General features: G+C 35.4%; 1 protein-coding gene across 1 annotated transcript in view; it reads right to left on the bottom strand.

The window, feature by feature from the left end:
* FAM171B (family with sequence similarity 171 member B) overlaps positions 1–24,695 on the bottom strand; it is a 61,717-nt gene that overhangs the window by 20,132 nt on the left and 16,890 nt on the right. Inside the window, exons 2-3 of the mRNA XM_061203069.1 lie at positions 6,070–6,303; positions 1,090–1,182 (exon numbers count right to left, since the gene is read on the bottom strand). Coding sequence (XP_061059052.1) covers positions 1,090–1,182; positions 6,070–6,303 — 327 coding nt within the window. The remainder of the gene's footprint in view (positions 1–1,089; positions 1,183–6,069; positions 6,304–24,695) is intronic.

Genomic DNA, 24,695 nt, shown 5'->3' with positions numbered 1-24,695 from the left:
TAAATAAATAAATTTAAAAACAAACAAACAAAACAAACAAAAAAAAAATGTGGCCTCTCTCTGCAAACATGTAGTTTCTATTTACTTTCCACCCTTCATACGCAGCGCTACATCCACCCATCCTGCCATGCACCGGCAAACTCAGTGCAAGAGTAAGAGATTCTACGGCCTTGCTCAGTAAATTACTCTAAGATTAATCAAGCCCTAGTTAATTTTTTCCTAATGATAGTGTTAGGCTTTCTTTTTTAATACATTAGGACTAAATAAGATAGCTTCTGAAGATGAAGAGAACTTCAAAAACAGTTCTTTTTACCTTGACTCTTGTATTGGACTTTGAGGTTTTCTGCCTTTACCAGTCATTCTTATTATGCTTTAGTTCTCAACATTAATTTCCCAAAAGAAACAAAAAAGCCAATTATTGTCACTTATAGAGGTTTTACATAATATGCAGTAAGAGTCACAAAATGCTGGGACTAGTTAAGGGGGTGAGGAGGTGAGGTAAGGATAAAACTATCATCTTCGTGGTTGGTAAAGCAGAGCTGGAGGACACAGCTTGAATCAGACCCCAAATCACGCTTCCTGTATTCTTGCCCTTGGGATATGTGAGTGGGGCAAATCATGTCTGCCAAGCAGATACTTAACTCCCCAGCCTCAGACCCTTCCCACACAGGCAGCAAGATTAATGTCAGAGGCAGGAATGAAGGTGACCTGCAAACTAGAAAGCCCCAAAGGTCTGAGTCCTTTTCCCAATTTCACCAACCACTAAAGCCCAGTGAGAGATGTGATTTGGAAAGCAGTTCAGGGACTCTTTCCAGTATTTCTGCAAGTCAGATGTTCTACTGGGGGTGGCTAAAATGGTAAAAGAGAGAATGATTCCCACACACACACACACAAAAAAATGCTATAGTTTGGTAGTGAAATAAGAATCAGTTCAGATCAACTTATAGTCAGTACTAATCATCCCTGATCAATTTAGATTTTTCCCACCTTATAATCAACACTGATCCACTGGTGAAGAAGTACAGTTATACAATATAGTCACAATATAGTCTATTTACTTACTAGCTAAGTAAGAAGTGGTGTACTTACCAGCTAATTTTCCAGTAATTAAAACAGTGTCTTCAAATAGCCATATATTTGCTTGGCTTTGCGGGAACAGTGAAAGTGTAACTGATGAATATACTGTGAAATATAGCATAATTAGGATATTTTATTAGACATGGGGGGAAAACTGGGACAAATATAGTTCTGCTCCAGCAGGTCCTAAAAATGTGGGGAAAAAGAAATTCTGTGATGGGAAAAGCAATTCAAAACAAAGGAAGAATGCATGTAAAATATGATGGAGGAAAAAAAGGAACATAGTAAAGTGAGACGATTCGGCATCACTATTTTACTAATTTTTAAAAATTTTATACAGTAGTTTGTACCAAGGTGACTAATGATGTTCTCTAACTAACCCCAGATATATTTGGTCAAGTTAAATGCTTAAACAACCCTCTGCTATTTTCTCTATATAATCGTTACTTATTTCCTTCTTATATTGAATAATTTTTAAACCGTTTTTTCCTGGCCCCATGATTCAAGGTTCTCTCAGATGGGGAGTACATCCACTCTTCTTTTTTAACTTCCCATACAAAGGTGCAGTGCTCTTCTTCACAGTGTGGTTCGCCAAACAGACTGTGCTTTGCCAAAGGAAGAAACAGTTTAACACATAAGATGATCCAGAGGCAACCTTTAGTAGTAGGGAGGATGTGGCTGGACCCGCCTACAAGAGTAGGCATCTGAAATGCCTGGTGGGATGAGTAAGTGCAGATCCCCTGAAAGATAACTAAATTCTTTCAAGATCAGGAACAAGAGGCAGGGACAAAAGACCATCGTTTTATAAGCAAGACCAAATCAAACAACCTGACCAATCCTGCAAAAGAAAAATAAGTTCTGAGGCATCACCTAAAGTACAAGTTCTCACTGATCTCTCTCTTCCATGCAATGCAAGTAAATATCAACAGAAATGATACAATATCCCTAAATCACTTAAGAAAGGATAAAACACACTTGCGTGAGAATACTTTTAAAATTTGGAGATATTTCAAAGAGCTGTAAAGGAAATACGGAAAAGACAGGATAAAATATTAAAAGTATACAATGATGTATGGGTGGATGTAAAATAATATACTTTTTTCTTAAGTAGGAATAGAGGACTACCAAATGAAAGTAATTTTAATACAGAATACACTAACATTTAGATGGATTGTTAGACTTACTAGATTGGAGAGGAAGTGGTTAGGGTAGTAGCTTGGACCCCGAGATGACTGTATCCCATATTTGGATACTTTCTTAGTCCCAGGTAGGTTAAAAAGGGCTACCCTGACAGCTTTTTCTATTAAACCTGAGGAGACTCTTTCAGAAAGTCACTTCAACTTGGATTCAGATTTCCTCTGACTTTAAAAAATGTTTCTGATTATAAAAGGGATATATATCCACTCTGGAAAAGTTGAGAAATACAGAAAAGGAAAGAAGAAAATGATGGTCATCACAATACCACCAGAGACAACCACTATTAGTATTTCAGTATAGCTCTTCCTGGATTTTTCCTGTGATTTTTTTTTAAAAAGAGGGAGTATGATATTGTATACAGAATATTTTCACCCTGCTTTTTCACTTAAAATAATATTGTAAGCATTTCTATCCCTCAATAGAAACTTTCATAACATTTTCAAGGTCACATATTCCTTTAAGTATCAAGATTCACTTAACCACTACACTGTACAATACTGTATATTTAGATTGCTTCCATTTTCACTATTACAAAATAATATTTGACTCAACATCCTTGTGCAAAGATATCTGTCCACTTTATTTGTATGTTTGTTTTTAGGATAGATTCCCAGCAGTCAATGATGATGAAGATTTCGAAGACACTGACACACACACATTTCAAAGTTGTTATCCAGATAACACTGCCGACTTCTCCCACCAGCAGTGTTTGAGGATGGCCACCTTGCCCAGCTTGTCAATATTGAGTATGTCCACTTTTTTAAAATGTTTCTAAAGTGAAAAAAATCTAAGAAATATGTATTTTGGGGGCATACTTAGATTATTAGGAAGGTAAAATATTTTATCATATTTACTAATCATTTGTATTTCCTGTTTTGAAAACTAAGTCATGATTTTATCCATTTACCTTATTTAGGCAGGGCCTTGGTTTTTTTACTGATGTGTATGAATTCTTAACACATTAAGGATATCATTCCTTATTATTTCATATATTTTTTACTAATTTTTAAAATTATGGGGAAATCTACCCTTTATGACATCTTTCATTGCTTTTCAGTTTAAAAAGACCATCCTAAAAAAATAAGATAGTTTATTAAATTTAATATAATTTAATTTTCCATATTTTAACTTTTTGAGCAATATATTTTGGAATATGGATTCAAATTAATTTACTCCAAATAGTTAACCAAAGTATCCCAAGATTACTTATTGAATATTCAGCTTTTTCCACAATGATTTATGATTCCTATCATAGATTATATTTTTTATGCCTACTAGTATCTGATTTGTACCACATTACAAATCATAGTACAATATCACTTAATTCTGTAGCTATATATTTTAGTTATCTGGAATGGCAAATTGCCTCTAGTAAATCGTCTTTTAAAACAAGATTTCAGGTATTTTGACACATCTGTTCTTTAAGGGTCATTTTGCCAAGTTAATGCATTAAATCTATAAATTAATCTGGGAAGAATTCAAATCTTTACAATATTCAAGCTAAGAAAAAATATTTTTCCAGTTTCTGGTGTTGTAGTTGATTTGGTGGTTTTTTTTTTTAGGTCTATCAGTAACATTTGGTAGTTTTATTTTCCCTCCCCACAGTTACTTCAGTTTTTTTTTGTAGGTTTCCCTGCATATTTTGTTTGTTCTTGTTGTTCTGAGAGGGATTTCTTTTCATTATTTTTCCTAATTGGTTATTACTTCTGGTATATAAGAACATGTATTGATTTGTAGCAATACTAATTTGTAGTTTTCCAGGGATATGATCATAACCAGAAAAAATGGTTTTGATTCTTCCATCCTAATAGCTATCCCCTTATTTTATCTGTTAATATCTTTTTGCTCTGATAATAACTTCTACTACAATGTAAAATAATACAGACATCTGTGTTTAGTTTCTTATTTTAGTAGGATCACCTCTAATATTTTACAGTTAAGTATGATTTTGAGATACCTAAGGATATCTTTGTGGTCCTAGTTTTTAAAGAGTGTGTTCTTGGTTAGGCATGAATGGTGAACTTATAAAATGCATTTGAGGCAACATTTCAGGCAATTGTTGATATTATCACATATTAGTTCTAATTTGTTCTACTAATATGATACATAAAATTAATGAAGTTTGACATCCTTATAGTCCTGCAAAGAAGAAAAATCCTACTTGGTCTTGACAGTATGCTATATTTAAATAATGGTGAAATTCTTTTCTGTATTGTTTAGGAATTTTGCATTTAGAGTTATAAGTATGACTGGTCAATAGAGAGGTGTGTGTATATGAGAGAGAGTATGCACACATGAGGGCATTTAATTTTGTATTACCTTTGTTAGGTCTCAGAATCAAGGCTGTACTGATTTGGTAAAATGATCTGGGGCACTTTTCCTTATAGCCTTTGAAATTATTTTTACCCAGAACATTTTACCCATGGTTATTAATCTACCTCATCTAAAATCAATATACCATTTATATTATCACAGAATTGTTTGTTTTATTGGATTTTTAAGATTATTGCCAAATTTTTTGATAATTTTTATGATTTTTAAAGCTTTTATGTATTTTTATCTTTTATTTCCCTCATTTTTGTTTAAATTAGCTAGATGTGTGTATAATTTACTTCAAAGAACTGACATTTTGTCAATTATTTCTTTATATTTTTCTAATATATGCCAATCTACTTCAATCTTTTTATTTCCTTTTTCCCATTTTAGTTGGTTTCTTCTTTCATTATTTTTCTCACTTTTGTTGAATGAATAGTTGTACTTAATTTCTGTCTTTAAAAAAAATTAAAGCATTTGAGACCATGAATTCACCTCAAATACATCCCTATCTGGATTTTCCAGTCATTTTATTACAATTTTATTCACATGAGTTTTATTAAATGATCTAATTCATTTTTCATTTTCTTTCTCATTCTAAATTTAAATAGTTCAAGAATTCAAATGTTTCCAATATGAAACTAAATAAAATATCTGAAACCTAACAACAAGAACCACCACAATAAAAAATAAAATTTTTAGAAAGATTGATTACCTAATGTATCATCCTTCCAGTCAATCAGACTTGTATTCTGGTACCTTGTATGGCCAATTTTCCCAGTATTCAATTAGTTATAATAACTCCTACCAATTTTTTTCCAGCTTTATTGAGATATAATTGACATCTAACATCATGTAAGTTTAAGGTGTACAATGTGACGATTTGATATATGTCTATATTGTGAAATGATTGCCACAATAATTAATAATTCTTTCTCCAGTATGCCTCTTGTACTCTCACCTCTCCTTTCCATTTCCTTTCTTACATCAGGCTACTGTCCACCAGCACAACCACAGCTTCATAGCCAGGCTCCCTGAATCCACTTTAGCCCTGCTGTTGCCCTGTTCTTTATACACTGTAAATTCAGTTTCTAAACAGCTTACCTTCATGTGCTCAAGAATCTACGAGAACTGCTTTATTATTCGTCACGTAAATCTAAACTGTTCATCTTATCTTTTGAGACTGTCCTTTAATTATCTGGCCCTTTACTTTACTTTGGCCCATCCTGCTTCTAACTAATTCGTTGGGCATGCCACACCCCTCTCCGCCACCTGCAGACAAGCTTTGTACCAGAGCAGAGCTGTTGCTCGGGATTCCTTCAAGCTTCTGTAGAAGGAAGAAGACCTTCATGTTTTCTTCAAACTGGCACGCCTTTCTAACCTCCTTATATTCGCTTCACATAGTCTAATTTTTGGTTTACCAGAACAAGAGAAAAAAATCATTTACATTTAGTGAAGGCAAAACATTGTTTAACTGCTTACTTGGCATTCTTCCAGTCTTCCAAGGCAGAGGTGTCAACACATAGCCATCTTTGTAAGCAATAACGGTTAGGCTGAGTCCTAACTTGTAGGGTACTCTTATCAACACTGCTCCATTGTTTCTGGTTACTGTGGAATTTGTCTTCGTGTAATTTACAAACACTTCTACAACTGCTTGACTCAGGTACTGACGACTGATGATGTCATTCACCTGGACTTTCAGCATAAATACAGACACTGGAAGAGAAAAAGAAAATCGCAGCACGTTATATCCTAGAAAGCATATGTCACTATACTTTAAAATGTCATTTAAGACACCTGAACCAACAGTACAAAACTTTTGAAAAATTTAGGAAATACATACACATGGATGGATAGAAAGAGGTGTTAAACATTCCAACAAATTCATTATTCTTCCTAAAGCTGAATAAATTTGAATTTATTATTAATACGGCGCAGTATTATCACTCCATTTTCTCTGCCAATTAGAAGGAGAAGAAGGGAGAACAGTGAATAATGGAAAGAGTTTCTGGCTTTAGGAAAATAATTTTTACTTTATGTTACTATTTTCTAATATTATCAAGTTATATAGATTTAATACTAATTTAAAATACAGTCAAAGGTCTTAGAATAAAATGCCATCTCACCAAACCCATTAGTGCATGGCTAGCTCCTTTATTTTGTTTTGTTGTCTGGAAAGCAGGGGATGTGTTTTAGTTCCAAATTACAAAATATCAAAACAAAATCTCAGATGGACCTAGAGAATATTATGCTTAGTGAAATAAGTCAGAAAGATAAATACTATGATGTCACTTATATGTGGAACCTAAAAAATAACACGAATGTATATGCAAAACAAACACATTCACAGACATAGAAAATAAACTTAAGGTAACCAAAAGGGAGAGGGAAGGGGGAGGGACAAATTAGGGGTATAGGATTAACAGATACAAACTACTATCTATAAAATAGATAAGCAACAAGAAGATATTGTATAGCACAAGGAATTATAGCTGTTACTTTGTAATAACCTATAATGGAACATAATCTGCAAAAATACTGAATCACTATGCTGTATACCTGAAACTAATATTGTAGATCAACTATACTTAAGCTAAAAAAAAACTTTTTCTAAATTATAAAAAAAACATTATCCATTAAATATATAGACACAACATGTGAAAATAATAAAGTCAAAATAAGAATTACAGCTTTTTCTACTTAAACCTCCAGCCTTATAGATCTTGACAATGTGTTCATGCATTTACCAATGATAATGTCTGGCTACAAAAGAACTTTTACCATCATGGAAATGCCTTTGCAAAGCCTGTATCGTAACACCTTTGCTAAAGATGCCTTATCTTCTACCATAAATGGGCTCTGCAGCCAGTCAAGGTCCATCTCTGCCTTTCCCTAGACATGTGACTTTGGGTGAGTTACTCACCTCTCAGTCCATTTGCTCATCTGTAAAATCAGGAGATAGCAACGATTTTGAGCTAATAAAATAAAATAATGCAAATAATGTGCTCAGTACAGTGTTTGGTTGTCAAATCTAATGTTAGTATCGTTATTTATAACAAAAATTATTACTTCACAATTGGAGACCACTTCATGAACATGAGTACATCAATAAGAAACATCTCATAAGGATTAATTATGCTGTTATGCATTTGTGTAAACAAACCCATTTTTTTAAAAGAATTTTTAGCAAGAACATCACGTCAGGTAAAAAATCCTAGTCAACAATGATTGAGTTGCAATATTGCTACAAAACTGTTGTCACGGGCTTCCCTGGTTGGCGCAGTGGTTAAGAATCGCCTGCCAGTGCAGGGGACACGGGTTCGAGCCCTGGTCCAGGAAGATCCCACATGCTGCGGAGCAACTAAGCCCATGTGCCACAGCTACTGAGCTTGCACTCTAGAGCCTGCAAGTCACAACTACTGAGCCCGCGAGCCTAGAGCCCGTACTCCACAACAAGAGAAGCCACTGCAGTGAGAAACCTGCGTACCGCAACAAAGAGTAGCCCCCGCTCACCACAACTAGAGAAAGTCTGTGCACAGCAACAGACCCAACGCAGCCAAAAAAAAAAAAAAAAAACTGTTGTCACACCTTATCTATTTTTTGTTAAGATAAGCTAGACTTTAAATTGCTTTTGACCATACAAAGACATTTTAAATACAAATAGAACCACTGTAACTGCCCAGTCCTAGGAAAGGTACCATTCAGCAAGTTATAAAATAGTCCTGATCCTTTTAAGAATCTAAAAATGAGGTTAAATGTTATCCAAACACAATTCTTTATATATTCAGACACAAACATATTTTTCATATATTTCCTCATTCATGATAATAATTAACTCTAATAAGAACTAAAATGTGTTGGCAGTTAATGAACCAGGCATTGTGTTAATTTTTAAGTGCATCATTCCATTTTCTCTTCAAAACACCCCCATTAGATAGATACGATTGTCTTCATTTCATATATTGGTAACTGCAGGTTAGCACGGTTTGTAAGTCGGCCATGGAGGAAACCAGACACAAACTCGCCACAGTCTCTCCTCAAAGCTTGTGCTCTTATTGCACTACAATTGCCTGATTATACCCTTAAAAGCTACTCTAGTCTCACTTTAGAGCATGGAAATGGGCAGAACTGGGGGAAAAAATGACTCCTGTAGAGTCACACCTTAAAATGAGGTTCCATTAGTATATCTGAAAAATGGTTAATTTCCAAAACAACTTTGTTTATATTCAAATGTAAATATGGAGAATAGACTACAAGGCAAAATATAGATAACTGATGTTCATCCACACCTCTACTTTCTCGGCATTTTTAATAATAAAAAGCCTTTGTGGGAGGTTAAATTATTTGTGAGCAGTCATTACTATCATTACTTTTAATAGAAAAATTCAGGAGCATCTGGTACTAAAAGGTCAACTAAGCCTTGGGCCGTAACTCCAAGCTTTCCTCAAATTATTTAACTACCTCCCCATCATATCATAAATTCATCCCACTACTATGTTTTCACACTAAAATAAATCATGTTGCTAACAATATAAAATCAAAATATGAAAAAGGGCTAGGAATAAATACATGTTCCTGTTGCCAAGCTTTGTGTGTATATTATCACAAAAATCTCAATATACCTTTGTAAAATGTATAATATCAAGTCCATTTTACTGATGAAGAAGTGAGATTTCAGACATTCAGGCAGCTATGCAAACTGCCTCAAATCTCACAGTCATTAAGAAGCTGTGTCAATACAGCAGAAACTAACACAATATTGTAAAGCAATTATACTCCAATAAAGATATTAAAAGAAAAAAATAAAAAGCTGTGTCAGCCTTCAAGTGTCCCCCCCCCATGAATGACTCCAAAGCCATCTTTACATCATGTTATAGTGAGTCCTGGGGTCACATTACTCAAGTTAATTCAAGCAATGTATGATTGCAATCATCACTGAGAACTTAAATTCTTACACAACATCAATTAAAAAGAAAAAAGTAATCATACATACATGCTGATGCCAAACCATGGCTTCAAATTCAAATGGAAAATACAACTCTTAGGCAAAAAAGTAAAAGGTTGCCATATGTAAATAGGGCATGATGGGCTTCTAAACCAATGTCCTTGAATAGATCCACCTAGTACAAAAAACTAGTTATGTGTAGAGGACAAGTAGCTGCTGCTCAATTCAAAATAATTCCCCCAGTCACCTGCCCATAATCCCCTAGACAAAATTTGTTGAGCCACTGGCATAAAGCATCTAACTAATGCAGGCCAGACAGTCTGTCAGGCCCTCAAAATGTGAATAAAGATACACAGAGGCTAACAGTTGCTGGAGCTGAATCATCTGAGAGATTCTATGAACTCTTACCCTCTGTGATTTCCAGTGTTTTCATGTCCCTCTCCTTCCAGAAGCTGGGTTTTACTGTCCCTCCTGCTGATCTGTGAGCTATATCAAAATCCCTCCCCCGAATCTTGTAGCCAGAGTCAGGTTCTGTTGCTTGCTTCCAAAGCAAGTACCTTAAATGACATGGGATGCAACTGTAAATATATGATATTTTATTTAATAGGCTACCCTATCTTTCATAAGAGAAGGCAAAGGAGGGAAGGCTAATGTACCAAAAATATGAGAAACCACGTAAGAGGGAGACTGCACATAACTAGAAGATAAGAGAATTAACATTCCCTATTAAAATTTGGTAATGGGTCTTATTCAAATCAAATGTACCTACAATGGTTCCTTCAACAGCATTTTCAGGAATGGGACTCAACAGGGAATTTTTATTAATTTGTTTGCTCCAAAGATTTCAGAAATTCTCAGAGCCTTTGGATTTATAGACAAAGTCCAATGTGTAGTAAGATCTTAAGCTAAACTCATTAAAAAAAAAAAAAAAAACTCTGCATATTCCATATGTTTCATCTTTGTAAAAGTACAGTTGCCAAAATAAGACACCCTAAAACCTCCTGGCATTCTGAAGCTGGGTTTGATTCATAAAATGTTTTCTAATCCAGAATGGATGATTTTTTTCCACATGTACTAATAAAGTTAATGTAATAAATTTGATGAGAAAATGAGTATCAAATTCAGAAAAAACAATTTGCAAAGGTCAAATCTTGGCTATCAAACTCACAGCCTCTCTGTCTGTGGAGGTCCCCTATATCTGTACCTTAGATTGCCTAACAGACTTAAGACATACTGTAGGCCTGACCAGCACTGTCCTCTCTAGCTCAAATGGGAAAAACTAGTTATTTGTATAATACACACACATGCACACACACACCCTGCTCCCTCAGGCCCAGTGCCAGAAACTTTACACATGTTGTCCAATTTCATCCTAATACAAACCTGCAACACTTCCCCCTTTTAAGGCAAGGAAATCGAGGCTAAAGTTGAGCAGCTAATAAATTACAGGCAGGATTAACAGGTTCATTTTACTCCAAGTTCCATGTGTTTTACTCCACATTCTTTCTCATTGAAAAGCCTTAGGAATTTGGTTTCCATCATATTCACTAGCTCACTTATTTCCTCCCAGCCAATGCAGAGAAGGAAGTGCTCATTTGCTGATTCTCTGAGCTGCTCCTCCCCTCTCTCAGCCTGGTTTTTCTGGCCCCGACATAAGCAGCAGCAAAAATAGCATTAAAAAAAACAAAACCTGAAGAACAAAATCTTGGCTGAAAGCCTGGTTACAGCAAATAAAGAGGCACAAACAACTCTTTTTCCTTCAAATAAAAAGTTATAAAGAATTACCTGCCTTGACTTAAACAGGATGCCTCTGACTTCTGTGATGTCAAGTTTGACCAGGCAAACAGCACTGGCAGCTAGAAGTAATATATATCCATAATAATCCCCCTCACTAGCTCTCTTCTCCAACAAAAATACTTTGGCATTTAGACTGGGTAGATTGTGTGATTAAATATATGGTTTTCAACCAGAGGTGCTTTTGTCTTCATAATCTACCTACTCTTCTCCATTGTATTTTTCAGCTTTCCATGCCCATATTATTTTCTCTGTCACGTAATTATAATCATTATGTCTTGCCCACATAATTTTCTTTTCAGTATGTCACCATTGGTTTAAAAATGGTTCAATATCAAATGATTTCAACTGCACCCTAAGAAAACATATAATCTAAATGTTGAGAGAAACAAGGAAAAATAAAATACACACCCATGAGCAATGTCTGAGGTTGCTGGCAAAGATTTAACTATTTAGCACATGATTAGAAGCATTAAGTAATGAGAATCACTAAAATTCAAAAGACTGCTAAATAGGTATAAAGAAATGTTCTTGAAAAAGCATATTAGAATCAACAATGTATTATGGTTTTGTTACAGGATATAGATAGGTAAATCAAAGTCCAGAATAGCTATTTATTTGACGACATCTAGAGTGGGGTGGGCTGAGAAATTACAACCCCACTTCTTTTCAAGAGAATCTGACATCATCTTATTATGTTGTTACTATTATGTAGGTTACAACTATACCCATGAAGAAACTTTTTCAGATTTCTCCAGTACAAAAACTAGCCTACTTCTTTTCAATTATGTTTCAAGCATCTACAATAATTTAATATACAACTTTTTTCCTCTCTAGGAATATAGTGCTAAAAATATACTAGGTAGGGGCTTCCCTGGTGGCGCAGTGATTGAGAGTCTGCCTGCCAATGCAGGGGACACGGGTTCGAGCCCTGGTCTGGGAAGATCCCACATGCCGCGGAGCAACTAAGCCCGTGAGCCACAATTGCTGAGCCTGCGCGTCTGGAGCCTGTGCTCCGCAATGAGAGGCCGCGATAGTGAGAGGCCCGCGCACCGCGATGAAGAGTGGCCCCCACTTGCCGCAACTAGAGAAAGCCCTCGCACAGAGACAAGACCCAACACAGCCATAAATAAAAAATAAACAAACAAAAAAAGAATCCCCCATTCTTTAAAAAAAAAAATATATATATATATATATACTAGGTAGATAAAGTTTTTATAAACAGATCACAGATAAAATTTAATAAAATATTTTAACAATGAAAATTTTAAAACTTTGAGGTTTATGCATTCTAAATGAGAGCTATAAAAAATAAAGAACACAAAAATATAGTGAAATTAAATAATTGGTTGGGAACAATTAGAAATGTTTACCTACATTGATTCATTCAACAAATATTTATTGACTGCCTGACTTTGGCCAGATCTGCACTAGCTAGGTAATGGGGCTGCAAACATTAATAGGATACATTCTTACCTTGAGGAAGATTCTAAGGAAACATGAAAAAACAGTACTGCAGAATTATCTGATATTACTATAGCAGAAGTTTTAAAAAGGCAATATTGAAACAAAGAACAACTTTCTATAGTACCTAATACAATCTTCTATGAAATTATGTAGAAATTCAGAATCAACATGTGTAACTATTCCTATAAGTGTCAGTCTCAAAGAGAGATGCCTGCACTCCCATGTTCACTGCAGCATTATTCCCAATAGCCAAGATATGGAAACAACCTAAACGTCCATCAGCAGATGAACGGATAAAGAAAACTGGTATATACATGCAATGAGATATTATTCAGCCTTTAAAAAAAAAGGAAATCCTGCCACTTGCAACAACATGGATGGAGCTGGAGGACATTATGCTAAGTGGAATAAGCCAGACACAAGAAGAAGATAATGTATGATCTCACTTATATGTGGAAACTAAATAGTCAGACTCATAGAAGCAGAGATTAGAATGGTAATTGCCAGGGGCTGAGAGGAGGGGGAAATGGGGAGGTGATAGTCAAAGGGTGTGAAGTTTCAGTTATGCAAGATAAATAATCCTAGAGATTTAGTATACAGCACAGTGCCTATTGCTAACAATACTGTACTATATATTTAACATTTCCTAAGAGGATTGATCTTACTTTAAGTGTTCTTACCACAAAATAATAATAATAATAGGAGCGGGAAGAAACTTTGGGAGGTGATGGATATGTCTGTGGTTCTGATGGTAGTGATGTTTTCACAGGTGTATAGTTATCCCCAAACTCATTAAGTTACATACATTAAATATCTACAGCCTTTACATGTCAATCATGCCTCAATAAAATGGTTTTTAAAAAATGTGGATGTCATATCTATTTTGGAATCAGTTCACATTATCATTTTTTGAACAGGGAAACTGTTGACATTTTGAGCTCAGATCTCCAAAGGGCCTGCCCATTCATTCTCTCCTGTTTTCCATGATCTGACTTTTTGGTCCATTCCAGTGGAGACTTTATGGTGAGAACCCAAAAGATGTTATGACTCAAATCAAACTTTACTGGGGGCATTCAGAGGCCTAGAGTTTGTTCTCCACCCACCATTTTCATACAAAATATTCAGTCAGAGAAATCTTGGTATAGAGCTAGCTATACAGATATCTTAGGATGTAAATAGAAAACATCTGGTTCCACATTTAAATGTCAAGGTATTTAAAGCCTTTAGTAGAGACATCATCATGGTTTCACTAAAGAGAGTTTCAATTAATTCCCAAGTCTTTAGCCTAGCATTCAAAAGCTGACATCTGGCCACCACCTTCCATTCCAGCCTTATTTCCCACTAACCACTCTTTTATGGGGATTAGCAAACTACAGCCTGCAGGCCAACTCTGACCTGCAGCCTGTTTTTGTAAATAAAGTTTTATTGGAACACTGCCAATATACTCATTTATGGATTACCTATGGCTGCTTTTGCTTCAACAGCACAGGCCATATGGTCTACAAAGAAATTATTTGCTCTCTGGCACTTTACAGAAAAAGTTTGCAGAACTCTGCTCTATATCGTCACATGAATGGGTCACTAGTCACTAACCAAGACCAACCCACTCTCCTGCTACATCATTCCTTTCTTCTATCTGAAAAAAATCTTAATTTTAATCTCTACCCATCCAAAATCCTAATCTATCCTTCAAAGTTTAGGTCAAACGACCCTCTTCAAATAAATGTGCCCTTATCCCAGTTAGATGGGCTCTTTTCTTCTGTACTGACTCGTCTGATAGCACATAGTATATTATGGTGTATGTTTTACTTTCTGTGCATTTGTCTTCTCTGTGAGAACACTCTCTTTGACAGCCAATACTGTTTCAAACTCAGCCTTGTGTTTTGCCAGAGTTTAGCATGTAGATTCTAGATGAATGCAACAGGGGTGGGGAGGAAGGGAGGGAAGATGAGAAGAGCAGGAAAAAGAGAAGAAATGAAGGAAGAGAGGAAGAGATGATCAGAAGTGACCACGAACTGGGGAAAGAATGATAATTGTAGGATTTCTACAGAAGCCACTTGAAATTACAGCCAGCTTTCCAGCCCCAGTATTTGGTGAAATTTTGAGCTTAATCCCACAGTTGCCAATGAGAAATATTTTACATTATTACAATAATCACAAAAACAAATATTAAGATTCCTTTTCCTTTTGGAAATTAATACGACTTTTCCTTCTTTCTAAGAATATTTAACTTGGAAATTTTGACTAGAGAACACATAAGTAGCAAAACTTGCCAAATAAATATAATGCAATTGTATTACATCAAAGATTAACTTTACTTTCACTATTACAAAACAATACCAACAAAGTAGTTTTAAAATTCTTTCTCCCGGGTACCAGCACAATTTCCCTATTTAATTGGAAGGAGGGCCGTAAGTTTAGGAAAGAGTGAGGACAACAAAGGGGCTTGTGAAAGAAAGGAACATATTATTCCACATTCTGTAAAGCAGGGTGGAAATGGCTTCAATAGTTTAATCTCTACAGCATTTCAAATATGGACACACAGCCTCCTTCTTTTAAAGGAACAAAAGGGAGCTGAATTAAAGAAAAAGTTCAATAAATTAGAAAAGCCTCCTTTTCATTGCTTAAGCATCAGATTGGATCCAAAATTCTTACTGGCTGTGGAGTTTAAGAGAAAAAAAAATCTGTGCCTGTTTGAAGCAAAAACAAATTTACTGCACTAATATTCATTACAGAGAAAATGTCAAATCTAAGAAGAAATTACAGAGACAGAATAAGGACATGATTGCCAAAGGTGAAAAATGTTATAGACCAAGTAAAATGCACATTCTCTCCATTAGGACCAGAATCTTAAATGAGTGTGATTCACCAAAACTAATGAAATGAATGACATAAAAAAGAGTCCTTATAACTTAAGAACAAGCACATTGCAGATGACTGAATAGGGAACAAATGAGAAAGTGAACCATTAGTACTTGGACTCAGTTCCTTCTTGCCTACCCAAAGGGCCCCTTCCCTCTGTAGAAATAAATCAGTCTGATAAATAAACAAATCAAAATCCTAAAACATATTGTCCAAGCTCACTCCACAGGCATTTCTCATCCTAACTTTTATCTTGTCTTCTCAATTTTTCATCCTGCCTCAGAATCACAATTATTCATTCACTCACAAATTTCACCCAGCATGCATTAATTACGTACACTATATACGAAGGCGCTAAGTATGGAGTGACAGAAGAACTGACAGCCCAGTGGCATCACAGATGAAAAGACTGAGAGAAAAAAAGTGAGATTTCTTTTCCTGAGAAAAATCAGCAAAACAAATTTAAAGACTGAGGAAAGAACAATGAGGTTAAACAGAATATGTGAAGTCTCCACCAAAAACAGAAATGATTGAGCCAAGAAAACATGAGAAGCAGATATTCCCCCTTAGAGGAAAGATGGGAATTTAGTGAATTTAATTCTCATGAGTCCTACCTTCCCAGTCCTTCTTGCTCTATGTCTCAGGGGTCCCAAGACCACTTTCACGTTCAGTGATTCGGCAGAAGGCAAAAGGTACCACTTACTGGCAGGTCATACTCACAACTAAGATTTGTAACAGCAAAAGGATAAAGAGTAAAATACAACGTGAAAAATAAACGCATCAGCCAAGCCCAGAGAGGTCAGGCATGGGCTTCCAAGTCTTTCTGCTCAATTTACACAAGACACAATTCTTCTCTAACTGTGAGCTGCAGGGACACATGCGAAGTGTCTGGATTGGCCTTCCCTGCACAGAATCTTAGGGTCCAAGCCTGCCTTGGGGGTGCTGGTCACATAGACACGTTCCTGTTACGTAACCAGCCATGGTAGATGAAACACAGGACCCCAGCATAGATACCAGGTGTGTATCATAAACTCGCTAAGTAATCCTGAGAAGCCTTGACAAGCTGGAATAGTACACCCCTTTGCTCTGGGCATATAAAACATCATCATTCATTAGTAACATAAAGAACATTCCAAGGACCTTGTCTCAGGAGCTGGCCAAGGAACAATCATGGTTCCAGGCTCCCCTGGAGACATGCAAGGATTGAGTACCAAACCTGTTGTGTTATCACTTTTCTTACACCCTAAACTATTTTTTCCATACTACCATCTTTACATACTGTTTAATTTACTCATTATGTTCATTTTCTGTTTCCCCTACTAGAATGGTAGCTCTATGAGGTATTGAGATTTTTCATTTTATTTATTGCTGTATCCTCAAATATCAATCCTTATTTTTGAATGGACGATTGAATTAATGAATGAATTCCTTACTCTGAAATCATGAAGTGAGACTACTGGCTCAGGACCACTTAATAACTGCAAGGGAGGATGCAAATGTGTGATATGAGGTAGAGAAGCCTTGCAGTGGAGGGAGGGGCAAGGAGATAATGTGTAAGCAACCATTTCTGTGCAGAGAACATTCATAAGTTATGTGCTTGAAGCAAAGTACAGATTCTTTGATTCTTTACCAGTTCTTCCTTCAATAACTTCTTCAACAGATATGTTCACTCTTGTGATGTTGAGAAAGAACTTTAAAAAACAAGATTAGGGCAACCATTGTGGCTTTTCCTTAGAAAAGCAATTAAATGAAGATTAAGTTCTACCAATTATTACCCAATTCTAAATAATTAATTGGAAAAATCTCTGTAGCAGATCATCAAGGAGCCAAAATTGAAGTTGACAATAAAAATGGAAACAAGTAATATGGGTGAAAACAAGAGAATGCTATAAGGGAAAAAAACCCATTTGGGAAAATAATTAAAGAATTTAAAAATATAAAGTTGTTACAAAGTCTATTTCACACAGACTTAGGTTTCTTAATAAAATGCTATTTAAAAGGAGCAATCCATTAGGAATCTGTGAGTGGTAAATGTTTTTCCCTTAGGTATTTCAAATATATTAATGGTAGTATATAGGAGAGAAGACCTTTAGAGAACCAACAATCAATGAATGTTCCCTCTCATGAATGTAACAATGGAAATCGGGTTAGATGTGTTAGCTGGGGTACAATACCCGCTTGGGGATGAATTAAGTATGAACTCTTTGAACTGAACACAGAGTACTCTAGCCTCCTTTGCAACTTAATGACTCAATTTCCTTAAGTATCCCTAATTTAGTAAAATTGATGGATGAAGTCTGGAAAGGACTATGTCATCCAGGCCAAAAGGAGAATCAAGCTATTGCTATTTATATAATTAATATCCTGAAAAAGATTTAGCTTACCAAACTAAAAATGTCTCCCTCAAATTATCCCCCCAAAATATTCCCCACCAAGTTTCCAGAAAGGATGTAATACTCCAAAGAGCAAATAATTGTAAAGGGTGATAATGATTTTGAGCTGCACAACTCCAAGCCAGGGGACCTGGCGTAAGAGAGAACTCATTCCTGGAGGCCACGTTAGCACGTTTCTCCAGAATGGGCTTTACGGTAGGGTCAGGGTCCATCCCAACTGGAATGGCCAGCACCCTCCACCTCCTGCCAAGAGAACAGTCGAGCACTGCCCAAAGACCACCATCTCTAAGCCCGACGCAACAGGACAGACAGCCTATTCCTCTCTGTCCTGCAGCAGGGAAGTTTTCTTTCCCATTGTTTGTGAGATCGTTCAAATTTCAAAAACATGATAGAATCAAAGAATATGGTACTATAAAGTACTTATTAGTACAGTGCCTTGAATCCAAGTGCTTTTTTTAAGTATCTATTTTTAGTGGTTCCACATCTTAATGCTATAAAGACTATGATTAGTCTTCTGTTAGAATGTATGCATAGGCTTAGCAATTGGATATCTAAAGCAAAAAACATAATCAACAAAAACTTAGTAGACAAATCCTCTGTCGTGCCTATAACAGAAAAACATCAAAAGCCCCAGATTTGGGGCCACAATAACCTAAACTATGCTCGAAGCCACCAAAGGTGACACAACAAACTCAGAGGTGTCAGAAGATATTTTAAATTTTCATGAAAGCAAACTAATTTGAGAGTCCATAATTCAACATTCTACACTCAAATCAATGACATGAGATCTTTGTGAAGTTGAGTGCTCAGTGATTGTTCTGCTAAAAAGTAAACACTGCATGAAAACCAATGTTGAACAGGAAATGAGGATGGCAGTGTTCCGTCTCACTCCAGGGTCAGAGAAGTTGTGCAGTGTGTAACAGACAAGTACATCCCATTAAGTAATTAGCAAATATGTATTATTTTTTTCAAATGACTACTAAGTTGTTAGAAGTTGCTGTCCCGCCGCAAAAAAAAAATTACTGAGGCACTAAAAGGACTGTGAACCAAGAAAGTTCCAGAGTCTGGGTTTGAGCAGTCATTTTATGCTACACATGCACCTACAATATGCATGATCTGTACTAGTCACTGTGAGAGATACAAAGAAATTAGTTGCCTTCAAATATGTACCTGAGAGAATCAAATGAAAAGAGTGATAGTACCAAAAAAAGTGCACATAAGATGTTTGAGTTAAGAGAATTGTATGATTAAATTATTCTGGTTAACAATGTTAGGCAAGAAATGAGTCACATGTGAACTCTTAGCATCCATCTTTCTAAAAGTGCCTGTTCACTTTGTCTTAGTAAGAACATTCCAGAAAACAATTGTTCTTTGGAAAAAAACATATTTAGAATTGTAAACACGCATGTGTCTACTCAATTATTTTCTGAATGTGTGACTGATTGCTTTAATAAACAAATACATGAAATATTAAATGAAAATCTAACAAAACCTCAAAATTATCAATTTGCATGATGTGTTACTATTGTTACCTTTTCCAGCATGTGCAACTCTCTTGGCCTAGGACAGTGGTTCTCAACCCTGTGTAGACATCAAAATTACCCGGGGAACCTTTAGTATATTCCCAGGCCCCACCCAAGTCCAATTAAGTCAGAATCATTGCAGATGCAGTCCAGGGAATCAAATTTTCATAAGGTCCCAGATGGTTCTAATGTACAGCCAAGGTTGAGAACCACCGACCTAAAAAATAAGTATATCCCAAGGGGATAGGGTCATGACCTAAAGCCATCCTCTTCAAGTATTCTGTTTCTTTTACTATAAAAGAATTTAAACTTCTTATCTTTGAAACGGGCATGCACATTTATTCCACGGCTTGTACAAGCACCCCAGAGAATCAGAGACATGGGATACTGACATGAAAGAAAGCTGACCTTGGTAGCTACGTCTACTAATAGTTATTGTTGGTTGTTTGGGGTATTTTTTAATCACTGATATCTGTTATTTTTTAATCATTTATCTCTGTGTCCTTCTCACATTCAAAATACCTGGTTAACTCAGGTATGGCTTCACTCAGTGTTTTTTTAATGTTCTATATGGATAATTTGGAAAATACAGAAAAGTAAAAAAATATTTCCTAATCCTATTTCTCAGAAATAACTTGGATTCCATCCAAGTTACTTATAGATTTTAAAAGTACTGGATTCCATACAGTACTGGATTCCACCCAGTACTTTTAAAATCTATAAATAGATTTATAAAATTAAAAACATATTGTATATATGTATATAATTGTGTATATGTTTATATAAGCATGAAGTAAGGTGTGAAGGAAACTGACCAAATTGTTAACACTGACTATATTAACTGGGTCATGGGGTGATACTATCTGACTTACTACAACATGCAATGTGACTTACTACAGTGAGCATGCATTATAGTAGGAAGAAAAAAGAAAATAGATAAAGAATGTTATATGCTGTGTTTTTCAGTTAAGATTGTGTTGTGAACATGTATCCATGCTATTAAATATTTTTCAAAATTACCATATTCATTAGTGAAGAACATTCTATTGGTTGTTATTCATTTACCTATTCTCCCATTAGTGTATGTTTAGTCATTTCTAATTTTTCGCATTTGCAAACAATGCTTTAATTAAAATCCATGTACATGTATTTCCATCTGAATTTTCAATTACTTCCTTGGGAGGAAAAATAATAGGCCAAAATGTGTAAACTGTTTAAAGCTTCTTGATATGTATTATTAAACTGCTTTCCAGAAAATGATACCAATTTATAGTATAAACAGAAGAGTATTCATATTTTATTTTGCTGTAGTTGATATATCAATATGACTGTTCCTGTCTCCCCAGGGAGTTACCATGAAAAATATTCAGTAAAGTTTTGAAATCATTTATTCTATTTTCTTTTTACTTTAAATTTCATTCCTAACATTGTTAGTTGTTTTTTTTTTTTTCCACACTCTCTTGATAGGTTGAGAGAGCTTTCTTATGAACAAAACTAAATAGACAAACAATAGCCTGACAAAGAGCCCAACATATACTACCTATTTTGTTGTTTTGGGATGGCATTGGTGAATTTATAGACTTTATTCACGGTAAAATAAAGTGGAAAGGACTTAATAAAACATCCATTTTCCCTTTTTCAGAAGACATTCTCCTTGTTCTCTCCTTGTTCTTTCTACATGCAAAATATGTCTAAATCAGTACAGAGAAAATGGAACTTATTTAGAACCTGCCAGATACATGCTTCAGCATGGCTTTTTAAAAAGGGTCTTAAACTTACTGTCAGCATTTCATTTAAGCAGATGAGACGCACCCTGTGGGGATAGTGGTGAGATTTAAACAGAATGAGTACCAGAATTTTCCCCAATGCTCCTCTGACAACTTAGTAAAATGTAGCAATTTCCCTTTAATTAGACATCTGAAAGGAATACTGACCAGTAAACAGAAATTCAGGTGTTTGAAGAAAGAGTGCCTAAAGCATGACCATAGCATGACTACTACAGCCTGAATGGGATGCAGTTTACAGTATTAGCAGAGAGGCAATATATTGGCCTGGAAATTTCAAGCAAAACAAATCATTCATTAATTTCTTTTTTCAGTGAAAAAAATAACATGAAATCAAAAGATCTTAAAAGATAAAGCAGTATGCATTTTGTATGAAAGAAAGGTCCATAGGTAGCATCACAATATTTTCAAAAATCCAGATGAAATTCACTTGAGTAAACAGTTATTGAATATTGACCAGGCATCAGGTTAAATGCCAGATCCAGTGGAGCACATATCATAACTTTTATTTATTCAACACCATCTTTGTATCAGAAACTATGCTCTGCTAAATTTTTATGTTATTCTATTTAATAGTACCTAGTTTGAGGTCTGAAACAGTTCAAAACCTAGCAGGAAAGGCATACAAAAATGATATGAACAAAGTATTATAGGTATGCAGAAAAGGGAAATATGAATTCTAAGTGAGAGAATGTGAGGTATTTTCAAGTAGGAATTAACTGAGGCTAAACTCGAAAGAGTAGCTAAATTTTAAAATACAGACTTGACGCAAGGACACATCAGGAAGAAGGACTAGCATGAGAAAGGGCACCAAGGTTAGGGGCCTTCAGTTTCACAGAATTGGTTTGAAACTCCTTTAACCAATCAAACATTGACAAGTTGCCTCAGTGCACACGCCTCTGTAAGGCGATCACTCAGCGACCAACACTCCTGACCCTATCAGCCAACCGGGAGCAGACTCACTCCAACGACTGTGCCTCTGCCCTGCCACCCAAACAGCAAAAGCCTCGCCGGAGAAGCCAGATTCCACTGCCAACGTCATCCCACAACACCTCTGAAAGTCCGCCAATCCCAGAACTCAACACTTCCTCAAAAACCTCCAAGTAAGGTCAGTTTCCTGCCCTACTGAGAAAAACTGTGCCCGACCAACATAGCTCTCCCTATCAAGCATGCAACAAATTCAGCATTTTGCTTTGGTCTCAGATATCGAATGGTGGTCTCATCCTTCGACACAAAGCATGCTGTATCAGGCCTAAGCAAACATCGAAAGCAATATTTTCCACATTAAAAAATAATTTTGCTAACACCCTTCTAAGCCTAGCACCGCATCCTTCACACCAATACTAGGTATGACATGAATCGTTTTCCTTATGAATTGCTTTCATTTTGAATGCTTTGAAAGCAGTATTACTTCATAAATAGAACAGAATACATATTTAAATAATTATTATGCACCAAATACAAATAACTGTACATGTTGAATAAAAAGTATAGGTGCTTTTTAAATTTTCTCATATTTCTTGAAGCTTATTGAAAACTGAAAAAACACTAGATAAAATCTAACTGCCCATCAGTGTGGCTTTTTTATACAATGGAATATTATGTAGCAATTAAGCTGAATTAACGAGATGTTAATGTATCAACAATGAACATGATATTGAGTAAAAAAAATCAAACTGCTAGAGGATATGTATAATATGTATGCACATCGGTTACAGTTTTTGAAACAGAAAGATTAACACCAGTTTCAGGATAGTGATGAATTCTGGATAATGAGGGAAAGGGGATGAAAGTGAGGCTTGATTTGATCTTTAATTTTTATTTCCTAAAAAAAGACGGAGAGAGAAATCTGAAACAAATAGAGCAAAAAGCTTATATTTGATTAATTTCAGTGATGAAACTATATAGACTATATTTCTATATGTTTGAAATCTTTTATAATTAAGATGAAATTTTAAAAAATAAAAACAGAATGGAAGTGGGAAAATGTATTCCTACAGTGAATAGGTGAGTAAATATAAAAACACAAACCAAAATCTTAGTTTCTATTTCCTCCTTCTACCAGCTGGCCTTCTACTGAGAGACAATCAGCACAAAAAACATTCTCCTTACTCCTTTCCAGCCACCCCCTGTAATGTAGGCTCTAAAACTGTGGTGACGAAAAAGCAGGTAATTAAGCCATAAGCAGTTGGGAAATCAGTCCCTTAATGATTGAAAGTTTGTCTCTCCTTCCCTTAGGTTCCCACAGCACTTTGAAACTCTTAATGGGGCATATTATGGCATCTTACGTTAAATTATATTTACATATGTTTATGCCCTCTCCATCGATTAAATGTTAAGTATCTTGAGAGCAAAAACCTTACTTTTCAAAGTTCCTTCAAAAAGTCAAAGAGACTGTGCATAGTAAACGTTCACCTGCAGTTGCTATATTGACTTTGAGTGTTATACTATATGCCCATCTCTCTCTTTGACTGTTTGAATAATTTTCCATCTTAGAATTTCAGTATATCATATTTAATTTTTAACTGTTGGACTTAATAGATTAAGAAACTACCACTTCTAAACTAAGTGCTTCTAATTCTTTCTCTTATGACAATGCCTGAGAAGATAGTATAAGCTGCTTTAGGTTAAGAACTGAGCAGTAGAGATCAAATCTTATATTTAGCCAGCCATCAATTTAGACACAGCTGCCTTATTAGCCTTTGCCACACCAGTCAATCAATTCCACCTAACCCATCAAGAAGCATACATTTATCCACTGATCCAACCATTCAGGAAGCTATTACTGTGATCCCAACACAAGTCCAGGGTTGATAATGCCTTCCTGCCACTTGCCAGGCTCTGAAAGTACAGAGAAAAAACAAAAAAATCAGTCTGACACGGCTGAATCCTTTGTTTCCATGTACATTCAAAGTGGACTAAAAATAATTCCTAAACTACTTGCTCTGATTTATTTTTGTCCTACTAACTTTGTAAACCTTCATCTGGTTTACTACTTAAATTTGAACACAACTGTATCATCATGACTAGGAATTTTCAGTAAACTCCTGATGAATCCTATTTGGCCTTTACAATTCATGACTGTCTCCTGCTTCCTACTTACAGAAAGAAGAATGGCAAATAATTTCTGAATCCTTTTCTCTTAATGTGTAGTTTATAATAATTCTATTTCATTCTTTCATCCCATCTTTTAATGAAAACTCCTTAAAATGTTGTTTTACTTGTGAATATTGTTAACATTAGAAAATTTTAAACTGGTTAGATGCAACTGCCACACCAATCGAGAATTCAATCAGCCTTGAATTTTACAGAACACAATCTTCCAGATCTAATCAATATG

Source organism: Eubalaena glacialis, chromosome 1, assembly GCF_028564815.1.
Source record: "Eubalaena glacialis isolate mEubGla1 chromosome 1, mEubGla1.1.hap2.+ XY, whole genome shotgun sequence".
Taxonomy (NCBI): Eukaryota; Metazoa; Chordata; class Mammalia; order Artiodactyla; family Balaenidae; genus Eubalaena; species Eubalaena glacialis.
Note: the sequence above shows the minus strand (reverse complement) of the source record. Positions and strands in the feature narration are given on the sequence as shown.